Raw genomic sequence first — 15,466 nt, 5'->3', positions numbered from 1 at the left:
CTTCCTAGAGCACTTCAGCAGTGACTGTTTTAGTGCATCAGCGGCATCTCGAAATTAACTTTTTTGTGCTGCTACATATAATACCTTTCATCCCACCAGTGTTGTTTTGGAGGCAACCTTTTGGCAATGAGGGAGTGAGGCTGAAATTTAGAATTTTCTCTTTTCTACTCAATGAAAAAAACAATGAAGCCAACTTCTTAGAACAGTTCAATTAATAGAGCTCGTAATTTCGTAACAATTTGACTAGTTTGTAATTTACGTCCAAAGCAGAAAGCATGCGAAACGGTATTTTTATTTCACGGGGCAGTAATTTTTTGTCTGGTATGTTTGTACACAAAGAATGTTATAGAAGCACATATTGCTGCACTATAGCTAACGTGTTTATCTTTCTCATGAGCTTAAAGAACAGCTGTCATCATCCCATGTATTGATGTGTTTTTTTTTTTCACCTACCTTTTGTGTCGTCTGCTGTCGGCATCGTCATCTGCTGCCAGGCACAAACCGCAGCTGCGCTGTGATCTGTCTGCCCTTACAGCACAACTGCGCAGCTGTTCATCTTTTGTGTTCACGTCCTATGTATTTGTTGTTAGCCTGGCGTCTGTTTTTTTTTTCTTCTCATTTTATTTCTCTCGCGCTTTCTTTTGTTTTGCGTCAGTGGCCTCAAATGTGCATTCCTCAGTCTACTGCAGAGACATTACTACATATTTTGGAAGTATAAAAACAGTGAAGGAAAGCTCTTAATTAATGTGTGTGAGAGTCAGTGTGGAAATGTGTGCAGCTCACAATGCACGGCTTCAGGAGGGGCAGGGGGGAATGTTATATTTGTTGTCTTGCAAGCATATGCTTAAAGGTGAACTACGAGGCATCAATGGAAGCAACGAATGTGTGCACACTTTGTCTGACTTGCGGGTGTCCGGAACTGGCTATGTTTTGACTTTGTGCTTACAACACTGGAAGGAGGTAGGTGGCCGCATGGGGTGAGAGGCTGTTTTTCGTTACTCCTCATAGTTCGAGGTTGGGCTTGGTTTCAGGCGCGTCTGTGACAACCTTACACCTCAGGGCTTTCTGGCAATCATGGTGCGGTGGGGGAAGTGCTTACTAAATGCAATAGCGGAAAATGTTACATCCATTAAATAACATGGGCAATGTAAATTGTTCATTGGCCAGCTCTCAGAAGGGCTGCTAATTTACGAGTGCATGCAATACAGTGAAAAGTTGTAAGCACTCATCACTTATTTCACAATCCAGAATGCTTAGTGAAGGCTAATTATTTAACTTGTCTTTTATAGGTGCACTTCTTATGGCATTGGATAAGCATTCGTCGAAGTTTCGAGAGTATTCCATAGACGTGCAGCATAGTGTCATGTAGCATGACGATCCAGATCTATTGTTTTTTACTGCACCTGTAAAAAATGCTGCTGTCCGTATTGTAGACATTGTGGCAATCTCTTTGTCTCCAAGCTAGTTGTTTGCAGACTAGCCTTTCTATGCCGTCTTAAGCCAATTTTCACTGCGAAACTTGTACCCTGAGTTGCTACTGTGCCTTGAAAACTTTACTACTCTGCTATTGCCTCAGGTGACAGACAAATATATGTCCTCAAAACATTGCAAGCAGCAGCATTCACCTGTATAACATTATCGTGACATTTTATGGGGTAAAAGTTCAGCCTGTTTTAAGTTGCTTTAGACAACCCGGTCTGCTCTGTAAGAAGTTGGGCAAATCTTGTTTTCTGTGTCACTACAGAAGCACAGCATGACTGTGGCCAGATTTTAATGTGCAAATGCTGAGGCCACTGCGGAAAGCTTCCTTGTGCTTGTTTTTTGTACGTACTTCTCATGTGAAGCAACAGGGCATTGCACTAAGATAGACAACACAATGTAGTCTCAGTAGCTTGGAGGCTATGTATGGTAAGGGCTGAAGTCTAAACCACGATCACTATGTGTGCTGTGTTTGGCAAGCCTTCTAATAAGTACTTGTATGGTTTTGGGTTTCATTCAAGAAACAGCTTGCTTTGTGTGTTTCGTACTTGGCTAAGGTTTTTCCTAGCAGGCATTAATAATTTTTGGGGGTGGGGAAACACATTTGGCGTGTTGTTTCACCTAATGTGGCAGCCATGGGGTCTAAGAGGGGGTTGGCAGCCGCACAGATCCGTCTGCCCTTGTATTTTGTGTGGTAAGGGTGTGCAGATATACAAAACATTGAATAACGAATTGAATATTCTACTGTTTGAAAATGTGAATATTTTTTGGTTAGCTTTTGAACACGTCATGTCGTTGACTGTGCCTCATCAAACATAAAATCGAAGCAAAAATGTGATAACCGTTGCGAAGACATAGGAAAAAGTGGTCAATCTGACCAGCCATTTTTAATGAAACCTACCCACAGTGGAAATAATGTACTAGAGTATGCAGCGTCACTCAAGGAGCCAGCTTTTCCCAGCTAAACCACGACCACTCGGATTAACATTTTGTTTAGACATAGCAGTGGGTATTATTTGATACTATTTATAGATTCAGCACCTGTGTCCTCTCACTGGAATAGATCGGAATGTTTTACTGCAACTTACTTGATGCAGGAATGGCACCAGATGTGGCTACCATTCGAACTACAGAAAAAGTACTTTACTTTTGCTCCGCAATCGCTGTAGATTACACACACTTCTGTATTTGGTCTCAAAGGTACGCACAGACGTTAATTGGTTCACGAGGCTGCCTTTCTAAACTTTATATTGTAATATGTGACCATATACGCTCTGAAGAGCCGAGCCCCAAGTTAGTGAACAAACTGCTTAGTTGTTCCTATTGCTTCTTTCGTGCTTTTAAAGGAAGCATGACTTGCAACCTGCATTGTAATGATAAACTTTTTAATGTTGGGAATACCAGGATGTAAAAATTGCTTGCTATTAAGGGTGAGAATGCTTTACATTATCCATAAACTATTAGAAAATATATTCAACATTCGTTTGAATTTGCTCTTGGTGCTGTACGATTTGTATTTGATTAAGTCTCAGAAACTACTATTTGCACATCCCTATTGTGTTGCAGACACACCTGTGCCAATGACTTCCATAATCCATTTGCTACCAATGCGTGGGCCTTCTGTATCGTGAGTTTTGTTACAAAAAGCAGCAGTAGTACGCTATATATGCTCATTTTTCTTTGCGCCGTGAGCACCTATGTCAAATATTTGGTTGGAAAATTATGAAACACACATTTTTTTTTAGTGTTGAGAATAATTCAGGTTTTACTCTGTGCAGTTATTGAGGTCACAGGTTTTTCGTTTTGTGAAAAAGTTTGAAGCACTCTGACATGGACCATCATCCTCTGGTGAATACGAGTCGCACTTACCATCAGATTCACTTTCTTCTTCAAAAGAAGTTTCAGAGAAAGGGTTGGCATCACAAGGCTGGCTATTATTGTGGTCACTGTCGGGGAGAATTTATCCAATGTCTCCCACTTGGAGAGAGCATGCCACTGGCCACCATTTCTTCCGCCACTCGACACAGTCAAAACACAACAACCAAAAACATACAAAAGTGCATGTTTCCATCTGTCGGTAACATATCTAGCCATGCTCAGATAAGCCGACAATTGCTGCTATTCATCGATAGCTTTGAAAAGTACAAAATACGACTGCCTGGCAGTCCGCGGGCTTCGGCAGTTTTAGCGCTGCAGGTGGGCCCAATGATTCGCCGGCTTTGCAGTGAATCGGTTACAGACTAACTTTGAAGTCTTCTGTAATCTGCACCAGAGCTCTGTTTCCTCCTTTTTAAAGAGTCTGCATTTGCGCAAGGCTAAGTCCACATGCATTTCTTTCTAGAAACTTTGTGCCATTCAAAAACTTCTGCATGTGCAGACAGACCACTGTGTTACGGCAAACATCTGTGCAGATGCATGTCATGTTGTGATGTGTGCCACAACGTGCAAACACACTTCACACAAGAAATGATTGTTTTCAGCATCTCTGTTTGCAAGGAACAGGGATGTTGGCATGTGGCCCCCTCTAAACTTCAGCAAACGTGTGCTGTGGTGCGGGAGTATGTTCTTGGAAAGGCTGGTTTTTTTTCACATGTCAAACTATTTCTTCTTGATGCTCTTCAGCCCAAAGAATTACAGAAGCTTTGATGAGAGAAAAATGGCGTGGAAGGCATTTTTTAGAATAAGAGTATTTGATTCTCAAGCGCAAAGTGCATTGGTCATGGAAGTCTCCAGAATTCTTCATGAGAAATTATTATTTGGACGCTTTGGACACTGTATATGGTAATTGCACCTCATATATTTGCTGGGGTGGAAGCAAGATGTATTAAAAGTGCTTCCTCTAGTAATGCTTCAAGGACTTTTCTAGGAAGTGTAGTTTACAAAGTTTTCTTCCTAAGGTGTGTGTATGTGTATGTGTGTACTGAGGTAATAATATTTGTACTGCTTCATCTCTCTTGCTCATCACATACCCATTGCATCAGTCTTCAATGCATGTTCGCGATCTTCATGTCTCTTACAAGAAAATTGTGGTACCACATATATATGCCTGACAAGGCTGTCATCATGTGCGCGTGGTCCTGCAGTTCGTAGCTTGTTGTCCACCTTGATTCACTCACATGCACTGCAATTCTTGTTTTTCCCCATTTCAGTAACATTTGTCCTCACTGTTCTCGGTGGATGTAAAATTGTCTAGTGTGGAAGATTGTTGTAATATGGACCACTTTACTTTCCCATGGTGTTGTAATGGATTTGCTTTTTTACAATATTTTTCTTCCTCTGTGCATTGATACTTGTTGGACGTTTCAGTCAGCTGCTGCCCTTGTGCAAGCAGGGTGCTCAAAAGTGCGCCGACCTTTCGTGCAGGGGTCACACTGAGAGATTGTCTGACCAGGACCTCAAGTACTCACAACAGTAAGCAGTTGTTGCACGCCGCTGTTTTTCTCCTGCGAAAGGAACATTGGACTTGGCTGGTGGTTTATGTTACTTTTATTATTGTCACTAACAGCACTAACCTGTTGCTCGACAGCTGTCTTTTGTCATGGTTTGCGTTTTTCTTTCGATAACTCTAACTAGTGGCCTGTCTTTTCAGTTGTCACATGCCCCTCTGGCCCGCTTCAGCAATGAAATGAAGCTTGCTCTCACGCCAGTGCTATGACCCGTGAAACATTTAGCGAGACGTTTATGCAGCGATGGCTTTTTGGGCTCTCCCCTACCTTGAACTGATGTATGGCATTACAAATGCGACCGATATCACTCACAGGATAAAAATAAATGGATACAGCCGTAGGTCGAGATTCGGCCTCCTGTTCACTGCATGCCAGTCAAACTCACCACTTTGTGGCTGTGCCAGCTGCTACAGATTTGCTGCACGGAATTGCAAAGCATGGCTGCATTCCTGGGTCATGTGCTTCACACAGCATCGTGCATGGATCTTTATTTTCGAGTTTTATGCATTGACATTGTTAAGTGGTAAGAAGGATGCACGGGCCATGAGGCAGACAAAGTATATTAAGGTGGAGGCAGGACATCTATTTGCATGGACATAAGCCCTTTGAATGAAGGTGTAACTACTCTGCAAACGTAGGAGCAAGAACAGGTGATGGTCATGCAGCAGCTCTTACAGCAGGCAGTTAGCCTTCTGTTAATCATGCATCATCTTGCATATTAGGTCAAGCCATGGTCATCGCAGCATTTCAAGAATGTGCTATGCACATCACACATATCTTATAATGATGACTTTGTCTTGTTAGAAATGGGTATGGGAGCGATTGTAATATGATATTGTGGTAGGTGTGTTGCACTTCGACGAAGATGACGACAGTGGTTTTGGCTGGTGCTATGCTTGTGCTGACCTTGGCCTTGGCTACATGGCTGCCATTTGGCCAGTCTGTGCTCATAAATATAATCTACCCATAACGTTTTTGATGGATATGATCTCCCTGTAGCAATATCTTGATATGTCATGATATTATGAAGACACCACTCGAATGTGTTGAAGCATGTAAAACTAATGGCACACACTTGAAAGAGGGAAAAACAGCAATACACTAGTAAATAGGGTGATTATCTACTTGCTTTTTAAGATATTATTTCGTATAGATTAAAAGAGAAAACCAAATGTAACAGCAATACAGAACTGCGGATATTCAGCTGTAAGCGAGTGCAGCTGTTCGAATAGCTACATCTGAAAAGAGGGCATCTGTGAAAGTCTTGGAGCTCCATTATTTTTTCTTCATCTCCCTCAAAAGCTTATATTTTAGTGGAAATGAAAAAAAAAATAGATAGGCAAGTCATATATGTTGAGCTGATAACAAGTTGTCTAATAAAATAACTGAATACGGGGCCAAGGGAAGAAAAGCACACCTGAGGGCAGTACAGGACTAGATAGTGTGGTGAGACTAGTAAACTTGAAGTCTTCAGAATGGGCTCACAGAACAAGGCTGACTGGAGGTTATTGCCAGACTCCTCCATCTTGCAGTCAGCCTGAAGATCGGTGTTGATGATGATGGTGATTCTCTTAAAGTTTTGTTCAAAAGTGTTTTTGGTGACACTGATGGCAAAGTCTGCTGGCTGCGAAGCCATAGCAAATGTGACAGCTGAAAAGTACAGGTTTCATGAAATGGAACTTCTCAAGCAAAACCGCGGGGTTGCAGTTTCGGTCACACGTCGTTGACCTTTGCCCTAAATGTCGTGCTGCGCTGCCTCTCGCAATCGGCGCTGTACTGCTGTGCAGCTTTTGCGGCTTGCTGGCGTTTTTTTTGTTTGGAGTGAGCACTTTGCTCACTTGTTTTGTTTTGTGTGCACTACCTGTTTGTCTGCGCTTTTGAGCTTGCACTGTCCATGTAGGAATGCAAAGTGCCTGTAATACATGCTCACAAAATTTGACAGCCTACATGTAGCTTCGAACTAGGTTTTTGCTTCTGCAGAGCTCTGCGCTGGCCTTGGTGTCTGTTATAAATGGATGCTAGTTATACAGCCTTCTGTAAATAGGACTGCCGACTATACGTGCCTTTTGCTGCTGTCTCTTTTCTTCCGTATGTACGCAAGAAAGAAATAATGGTGCTCCAAAACAAACGTCGAATAAAGTTCTTGCTCATTTGTGCTAAAATTTCTCACAAAGTTACCATTTCACTGTGAATTTAGTTCGATACCACATTCAAGGCCATTACTTGCCTGTTTTGTCCACAATAAATCCAAAACCTGGGTTGTTTGCCATAGCTATGACATGAGGGGCCACCTTTCTGTTTCAGCGAAATTGCCAGAAGTGCCACCACCGACATGCAATTCAAATTTATTGGGGACAAAACAAGAAAAGGTAATGCCTGAAAATGTGGTAATAAATAAAATCCACTGTGAAAGGCTACCCTTGCGCAAAATTTCAGCATGAATGAGCATACAGTCTAGCTGGAAGAATCGTGGATGCCTGGCCCTTCTATTTAAAGAACACTTGGCAATTGTTTGTCAATACTCTATTGGGCCAGTCAGCTGTGACATCACGAAGTGGCTACACTACAAAGAAAAAGTATGGAGTGATAATGTGGCGGCTGAATTTGTCTCACGAGGTTGTTTGGTCCTGTGTTCCAATAAAATGCAAGAATTTGCAGATTGCTTTTCTCGAAATACACCACAGTGGCGCTATAATCTTTAAGAGACAAATTTTGTTTTAGTATCTTTGCTAACTTTTGGTGTAGATTGCAGAACCGATTTGATAGAAGATTTTGCAACACTTATCATTTAAAATTTTTGCTTTGTTAAAAAGAAGGCAGAAATTGTGAGCAATTCGTGGAAACATGGGCAGCGTGGCCTTTGTGTATAGATGTAAGAACATCTGACAAATGAATACTTTGTGGATCCAGACAAGCACTTCCCAATTGTTCACCCTCACTGTTAAGTTGCAACATACCTAGCTATCATGACTTTCTTGCATGTTATGTCTGAGCTGAACCGGGCAGCATGTAATCTTTGTTTCGGTTTCTTTGTAAACTCACTGCATGTAGTTGTGTGAATTACTACCATACTAACCTCCCAGTTATACTGTGTTAGCTGCTCTTCTCTTGTCTGATATTATAGTACAGTATTGTGGTCTTGTTTGTAAACTAATGATTAAATATACACTGTAGATTTAGGTACATTGTATCTGTAGAGCCTTGCGCAGGAGATGGGTTTTGTTAAGACTTACACTGAAGTGAATGAATCCTGCAAGCATTGTACACTGTGTCTGTACCATTGTTTTTCTCATTGTGTTATGATTCTTCTAAGCACGTTTAGTGTAAGGTTGTGGGTCATAGTTGTTACAGCTTAATAAATGCTTGATTGACTCAATCATTCACTTAATTATTGACATTAGTTGGCTGACTACTGCATGATATCAGGTGGTGCCTGCAGATATAAAAGGAACTGCTGCCTTACAACCTACTGCCCTGATAACCATCCCAAACGTTTGCTCTAGAAAGCAAAGTCTTGGATACAATGGTCTCTAACTTACAGGCCGTTTAGCAGAGGCTTGGCCTCCAAATAAAATGTGGCCATTGGTATCAAGCAGTACGATTTATAACCTAGACTTTGTATTGAAGAAAACAGACCAGATGGCATGCTTCACATGAACAGATATAACGGAACATACTGCTTGTGGAGTCTCAAATGCGCTCTTGGGATAAAAAAACAAAGCAGTAGTGCTAACTGTCAAAAGCGCATTTGTTGCACCTTTCATACACGAATGCCTGCTAGCCAAATTACGACCCATAGAACATGCCGATGGGCGTGCAGAAAACCGACGAAATCAGACTCACCACGACCGGAGAGCGATCAAATGTGTTAGTTCCCATGCTGGGCACCAATGCCTAATTGTTTGCATGTATGGTCACACGAACGATGGCACATTCGAACGATCATGTTTGTACATTCTGGTGTCCTGCTCCTAAGCCTTTCGCAGGACGGTTCTGTGAATGGTGGGCGAGCGCGCATAACCTCCATGCGGCTCGCCGATCCCAAGCCAAAGAGGGAGATTCTGCTCCCTTTCACGCCCCAGTAACCGCGCTGTTAAGTGGCGTTAGCAGAGCAACACTCGCCCCATCTTTCGTAATGAGCTGTAACCACACCGACCGGCGCCGGTGCTTAGCAATGCAGAAAAGCCGGATTACAGGGGACGCAAGAGCCACTTGGAGAAAACGACAACAGGGGACACCTGAGAGTTGAGCATCGCCACAGGCTCCAGGACTTTAGGGCATGGAAAAACTTTTAGTTGTGTAGTCTAACCCACACAGGTGATTGAGAAGATTGTGAATTGTGAAGTCTTACACAGGTGATGCTAACAGCATCACCTGCGTACGTCGCTGAGAGAGTCGCCACACAACCAAGAGCTAGTTGCGGTGTTATACAACAGCTTCAGGGGGCATTGTGGCTTACTTTGTGCCACATGTAATTGTGTGTACTCTCGTGAAGCTCATCACATATTGGCCTAGTTTGTTAGCTGCGTAACGTTACAAGAACTGCGCTGTTTACTTGGGGCAACAATCAGAAAAATGCTGCTAAGCATGGTTGGTTGCTACGGTAGTTGCCCACAGGTGGGAATGGGGCTTTTTGAATAAAATTGTGTATGTGATTTCCGTACGCTGTACAGTTCCGGTATTCCTCTGTGCTAGCGTATCTCTGCTTTGCTAGAACTGTTTGATGCCACCAGGCTTGTGGCAAGCTTGAACTGTCTGTATTTTAAAGCAGAAATACCTTTAGAATGCTAAGGCTTTTGTCAGAAGTAATAGTCGAATACTAGTATGCTGTTTTGCAAAGCTGGCAGTTCACAATGTCATTGGCAGCTTCACTTTCTTTGCAGAGACAGGTGAAGTGCAATTAACCACAGAAACTGCTTTTGCCTAGGTTTGCCTATTGGTGACATTGCAGTAGCTTCCCAATGAAAATAAAAGAAAGATTTAGTCTCCTATAATGACAGCGGCAACTCCTTCTCACGTTATGCAGTAACAATAAGAAGAAAAGCAGTGTAAAATAAAAACTATCATCACAAGTTTGGAAAATCTAGAACAGTGTTAGTTAAGAGAGTAGATGAACTCCACAGAATTAGCATTAGGTCGAGAGTATTGCAGCATTACACATATTGTCCCTTCATTGAACTCAGTTGGAAACTTACTAGAACAAAAAGTATAGAAGGCAGCAAACCCTCATCTTATTGCCGAGGGTATTACTGTGGCTATATTCAACCCAGCACAGTTTAGGTGGAGCAATTGTGTGTGCAGATTGTTTTTGGGCCAATCGGGTGACATAGTTGTCGTATGTCACTGCTTCCTAGGTGTTTGTGTGCCTGCATTCGTCCCAGCTCATGTCAGTGCCTCCTTGCTCTGCATTCTCTGCCTTTACTTTGATGCTGCTGCTGCCTCTTCTCACTCTGGAGCGCCTTCTTTCTCTCAGTTTAGAAAACGCGTGCTGCATTGCATCTGCTGCAGTGCTTCTTTGTCAATGCTGTATGCGTCGTGCACTGCTGCAACAAGACTGCTTGACTTTGCATTTGATGCTCATGCACACACTCTCTGCAGGAACTTGAATGCCGCGTTGAGCAACCACTCTGCCTCTTCGCAGTTATACTTGCTGTTGCTGCTCTAGCTATTGCTGCTGCTCTGTCGCTACACCTCTGCCATTGCCAAATTGTGGCTTGATTTGGCTTGGCTTAAAGTGCGCACATTTTCCTCTTGGGACTTAGCAAATTTTGATACACTTGTAGAAGGGTACTCTTGCATATCACAATATTACTTGATTCTCTTGTAATGTGTTTTCTTCCCTTCCTGCTTTGTACCACGCTTTGGATGCCTGATGACTTCTTTCCTCATTAACGTGCCTGGCGCACCTACAATTTTACACTCACTTGTAGTTTTTCATGTTAGGTGCATCCATATTTGTTTATTGTTTACCTTTAAAACCCTAGGTGCTTGCCTTTTTGTGCATTCAGTATATGAAATATGAAGTTTAATTCATTCTTGCTCACAAGGGTATCAACAGTATTTACAGATGGGCTTTGACATTAACATTTTCTTTTCCTTTGCTGACTAAAGGGCAGCACTGGCTGTAATACGGACAATGCACCGAATGTTTTGAATAGTTTGGATGCATTGTTTTCACAGCACTGTTTGAGTACTATGGGTGCACTGTCTGTAATAAGGATCATGCAGCCATAATGACTCAGCTGTGTATATAAGAATGGTTGAAGAAGTTTAGTCAGAGTGTTTTTTTCATCTTTAATAAACTTTCTCATTATGATGCGAACTTGAACAACTTGCATTTATGTTGCTTCGGTGTATTCTTTGTGGACGTTTCTCCTGTGCATCAGTGCTGCTTGATGCACAGTGGAAATGCTTCATGCACCAATTGTGCTGAAAACATTTGGCCGTGTCACACTTGTCACAGCATCTCTTTATGCTCCTTGCTCTCAGGGCCACACTTCCGATGGACAAGGCGGACAATGCAGTAAGTAATCTTGGCTTCTTCCCGTGTGACCTTGTGCAAAATATTGAAAAACGTGGCAAATCAATTCCTCAAAAATATGCAAGGTGGAGGAAAGCTCACGAAAGGGAGAAATTGTCATCAACCTGAGAGTAGCACAAAGCTGCAACGAAAACCCATGTAGGTTTCTCGAAAAGAAAGCTTTGGAGTTGAACATGTCCTTGCGGTCTTGTTCAATATTATTGTGTTTCAAGCTGATTAATCAAGCCTTGCCCTGCAGCTAAGTTAACTCAGATGGTAGAGTGAGCGCCCTGCAAAGACATTGGTCCCAGATTCCACCCTGGACCAGGAGGAATACTTAAGTGGCTTGTTGCAATGGCTCATACCTGCATAAGCATGCAAAGATTCAAGGGCTGAATAGGAATCAAGAAACGAAAGAAAGACTGAAGGAAAGAAAGAAAGAACGTAAAAAGGAATAAAAGGAACAGTAGAAAAAAAATTAAGAACAAGGCAAGAAAGAATAAAAGAAAGACGGAAAGAAAGAGAAACGAAAGAAGGAACGAAAGAACCTTTAGGCAGTGCATTAGGTGTTCGCATGTGTCGTTGAGGAGGTTGACCTACAGCGCCCTACGTTTGCTTCACACTGCAGCTCGTTATGTCTTGCAAGAAGTCCGACCCCTCCGATCGTATAACTTAATGCATATATGCCACATATGCCGCAAGCTTTTGCTTTCACGTGTTACAGGAGCATAACATGCTGCAAAACTTTGTTTTCAACTATGTCACTTGCTTTTTGAGAGACCCGTATTGGTTTTGATTGTAGCCTCGGACTACCCTCAAGATGATGACACTTTTTCCCTTTCATCTTTAAGGAATTTATCTAGCGCTCTCTCTTCCTTATTGTACCTGGTGTCAAAACTTCGAACCTGATAACTACGCTATGATAGGCATCAAGTGAAGCCAAGTGTCTTATACTCCATTTCATTCGTAGCAGACAATGATATGAAGGCTGTAAAGACGATTCTCAGTGCTTGCATTCATGACCAAAAAGTTGTGTTTTATATAAAATAAAGACATAGGGCATCCATTACATAACACAACATAATGTGAAAGTGACGCTAAAGAGGAAAATATTTTAAGCTGTAATAATAAATCAAGTTCCTACAATATCATAAAAGCCACCCTTACTGTGAAGAAGGATGCCTGGTAAGCCACAAAAGGCGTAGAAATGAAAGACAGGGGGCAACATTGTGTTGAAATTTCCACACCAGCTTGCAGTGATGTCTTGGATTTTGATAGCATTTGTTCGAGCCTAGTTAATTCATTTAAAAATTTTTTTTTGGCAAGGATGGACTGCATTGTATTCTAAAGAAGCCAGAGACTGAACTCGGCATGTTTAAACAAATTTTAATGAGCTACAACAGCTAAGATATGAAGAAAAATAAATTATGCAGATCCCATGCACTGTGATAATTGGTGTGATGCAAAGCATTGTGCAGATAGCTGGTTATCCAGCATCGTTTGGGGTTCTTTATAGAGTTACTAGATGCACCAAGATGTTTGTGTGAAGCAAGCAATGTGACAGAGCCTGTGTGTGATGAAAGGAGCAAGGCAACCTTGACAGCAATAGCGTGACAGCTATGGCGTGATGACAGTGTCGTTTTTACTCAAGTGAAGAAACATTACAGCCTGTTCTATTACGATCTGGGCTCATCCCGAAGGCACTAAAGTGTTGCACAGCATTTTTGTAGCATTATCTACTACAAGGAAAGTACTGGGAGATGTGGGCCAATCCCGAAAGCTGTTTGCTCTAACACAGTATCTCGGAACACTAGCTGCCATGAGGCAAGAATGGGAGAAACGGCCACACCCTCACTCGTGGCACACACGAAAGAAGACTGTAAGTTTGGCCGAATGGAAACTGGGCACGCCACTAGCATTTCAAAAAGCTGAGAAAAATATGCGTGCAATCATGGCCTGATGGCTGGGTTGCTGGGCTTGTAGTCATAAGTGTGATCCAACCATCGGACACTTTCTTTTCATAGAAGAGGCCCCAAACAAGGCGAGACAGGAACTTACCTGCCGCAGACTTCCTGGGAACAGCCAAAGAATGCTTTGCATTAATACTTTGAACTCCCTGACATCACACTGGCATACTGGCAGTGGGCTTTCGGCACTTTTTTTTAAAGAACTTTTAGTTTCTCGACTGATTACGAACATATTACCGTGAAGTTAGTGAATACGAAGTTTTCATAGAATAATTTAACCGTCTTAAAAGACGTAGCATTTCTCTTTAGTGGTTTCTCTTGCCCTTGTGTTGCAAAATGAGACATAATTATTACATAGAGGGCAGCGCAGATCTATACCTATTTACCTTCAAACGAGTGGAGTGACACTTTTCTGCGACTGGCGGCCACAGTGCACCACCTGCAATCTCAACCGGAGCATAGTGTGTTGCATACTGGAAGCACAACAGTTCACAAATAACGTGGTGATCTGATGAAACTGTAAGTCCACAAGTTGTAATTGTAATGTGCGAAGTAGTTATTTCATAAAGAGCGCCGGTAATAATAAACAACTGCACCTAAATACCTGCAGAGTGACGCTTTATGACCACACTACTTGTTTAGTTTCTGTAGTATAGCCTAACAAATATAAAATCGAGTGTAGATATTTGGTGACATTCCTGTCAGTGAATGGCATTGCATAGACCCCTTGTCTTACCTTTCTTGACAACATGTGTTGCAAACAAAGGGAGTACACTCAAGCCTCATTATAGTGAATGTGGATATAATGAATTACTGGATATAACGAAGTACGGTAATAACATGTTACTCGCTGATGTCAGTGCACAATGAATATATATGCTTATAATGAATATCGGATGTAGTGAAGGTGTTCTCGTGTTGTATGCGACTTGATTATACTGAGGTGCAACTGTAGCTGGCCGGTTGACCGAAGACTTTTTTTTTGTATAAGGTTTATTTTGCCTTGGGATGTCATGTGCTGCCGCTGTTTATAGAAGTTATTGTGCCACATAAACAGTGGCAAAAAAGAAATAAAGTGATAGCTGTGTTTAGTATATGAACTGCAACTGAGAAATGCAGGGGACAGGTTACACCCTCCAGTGCAAGGTGCGTGCATCATTTGATTAGTATTGCATACATGCTTTTCTTTTTGCCAATCTTGTAAAGGCTAAGTCTTATTATAAATTTTCTGCTCACATAGTTTTGAACTAGATTGAAAGGCAACATGTCCAACACAAGAAAGCTGCGTGCATAGACACCCTTTCATAACCTAGGTTTTTTTTTTTTCGGATAGCCAGCATTATACTTCCTTCTTAAATTTCAGATAAATTTCTTATGAAAGGGCTGGATTTCTTGAGGTCTCACTGGGTTTGGTTCTACTATCACAATATGTGTGCTGAACTTTCTAATAAAGTTGCTTAGTGAATTTTACATAAGTACTCTTGTTTTTCATCAATTACTATGCAATTCCTGATGCCTTCTCCCACAAACAGTGGCAGAAGTGGCAGTGGCAGAAATAACCTCTGTTTTTGAAATACTCCGATCTTTAAGAATCACCTAAGGTGTTTTTTGAAATGTGTAGTGTATGCACAAGCACGCATGAAAAGCATGAAAAATGTGAAAGAATGAAAATAACAAAGGTCCAATAGATGGCTAATAGGCATCTGCTGGCGTGCATGAGTCGGACAATTGCACCTGGTCCTCCTGATGACAAAGGGGTCAAAGTGGGTCTCCAAGGTGTTGCCCACTTTGTTTGGGACAGGAGGTACATGAAATGCGGCAGTTCGTCACGTGACCATGGCGTCAGGTGCATCTCGCGAGAGACGAGTGCACCAGCCGGCTGGTGGTCAGACAAAATGCATCTGGTGGCGGAAAACATTTGTGCCAAGCAGAAGAGCTATATGGCTTGCACCAACAGGTGATGCACCACCAAAAAAAAAAAAAAAAAAATTGCAGTCTTTAGAGATATTCAGGATATTGGCTCAAAAGTTTGGGGCCCCGTTGAGCTCTTTTGC

General features: G+C 42.0%; 1 protein-coding gene across 10 annotated transcripts in view; it reads left to right on the top strand.

The window, feature by feature from the left end:
- The window catches only part of hppy (MAP4K3-like protein hppy), a 242,874-nt gene that overhangs the window by 167,982 nt on the left and 59,426 nt on the right, over nucleotides 1–15,466 (top strand). For 6 of the 10 annotated variants that reach the window (XM_075698484.1, XM_075698478.1, XM_075698480.1 and 3 more), the window contains 2 exons: nucleotides 4,843–4,890; nucleotides 11,415–11,448. In XM_075698484.1, the coding sequence (XP_075554599.1) occupies nucleotides 4,843–4,890; nucleotides 11,415–11,448 (82 nt within the window). The remainder of the gene's footprint in view (nucleotides 1–4,842; nucleotides 4,891–11,414; nucleotides 11,449–15,466) is intronic. The other 4 variants (XM_075698488.1, XM_075698486.1, XM_075698483.1 and 1 more) reach the window with 1 other exon arrangement.

This window comes from Dermacentor variabilis, chromosome 7 (genome assembly GCF_050947875.1).
Source record: "Dermacentor variabilis isolate Ectoservices chromosome 7, ASM5094787v1, whole genome shotgun sequence".
NCBI classification, from domain to species: Eukaryota; Metazoa; Arthropoda; class Arachnida; order Ixodida; family Ixodidae; genus Dermacentor; species Dermacentor variabilis.
Note: the sequence above shows the minus strand (reverse complement) of the source record. Positions and strands in the feature narration are given on the sequence as shown.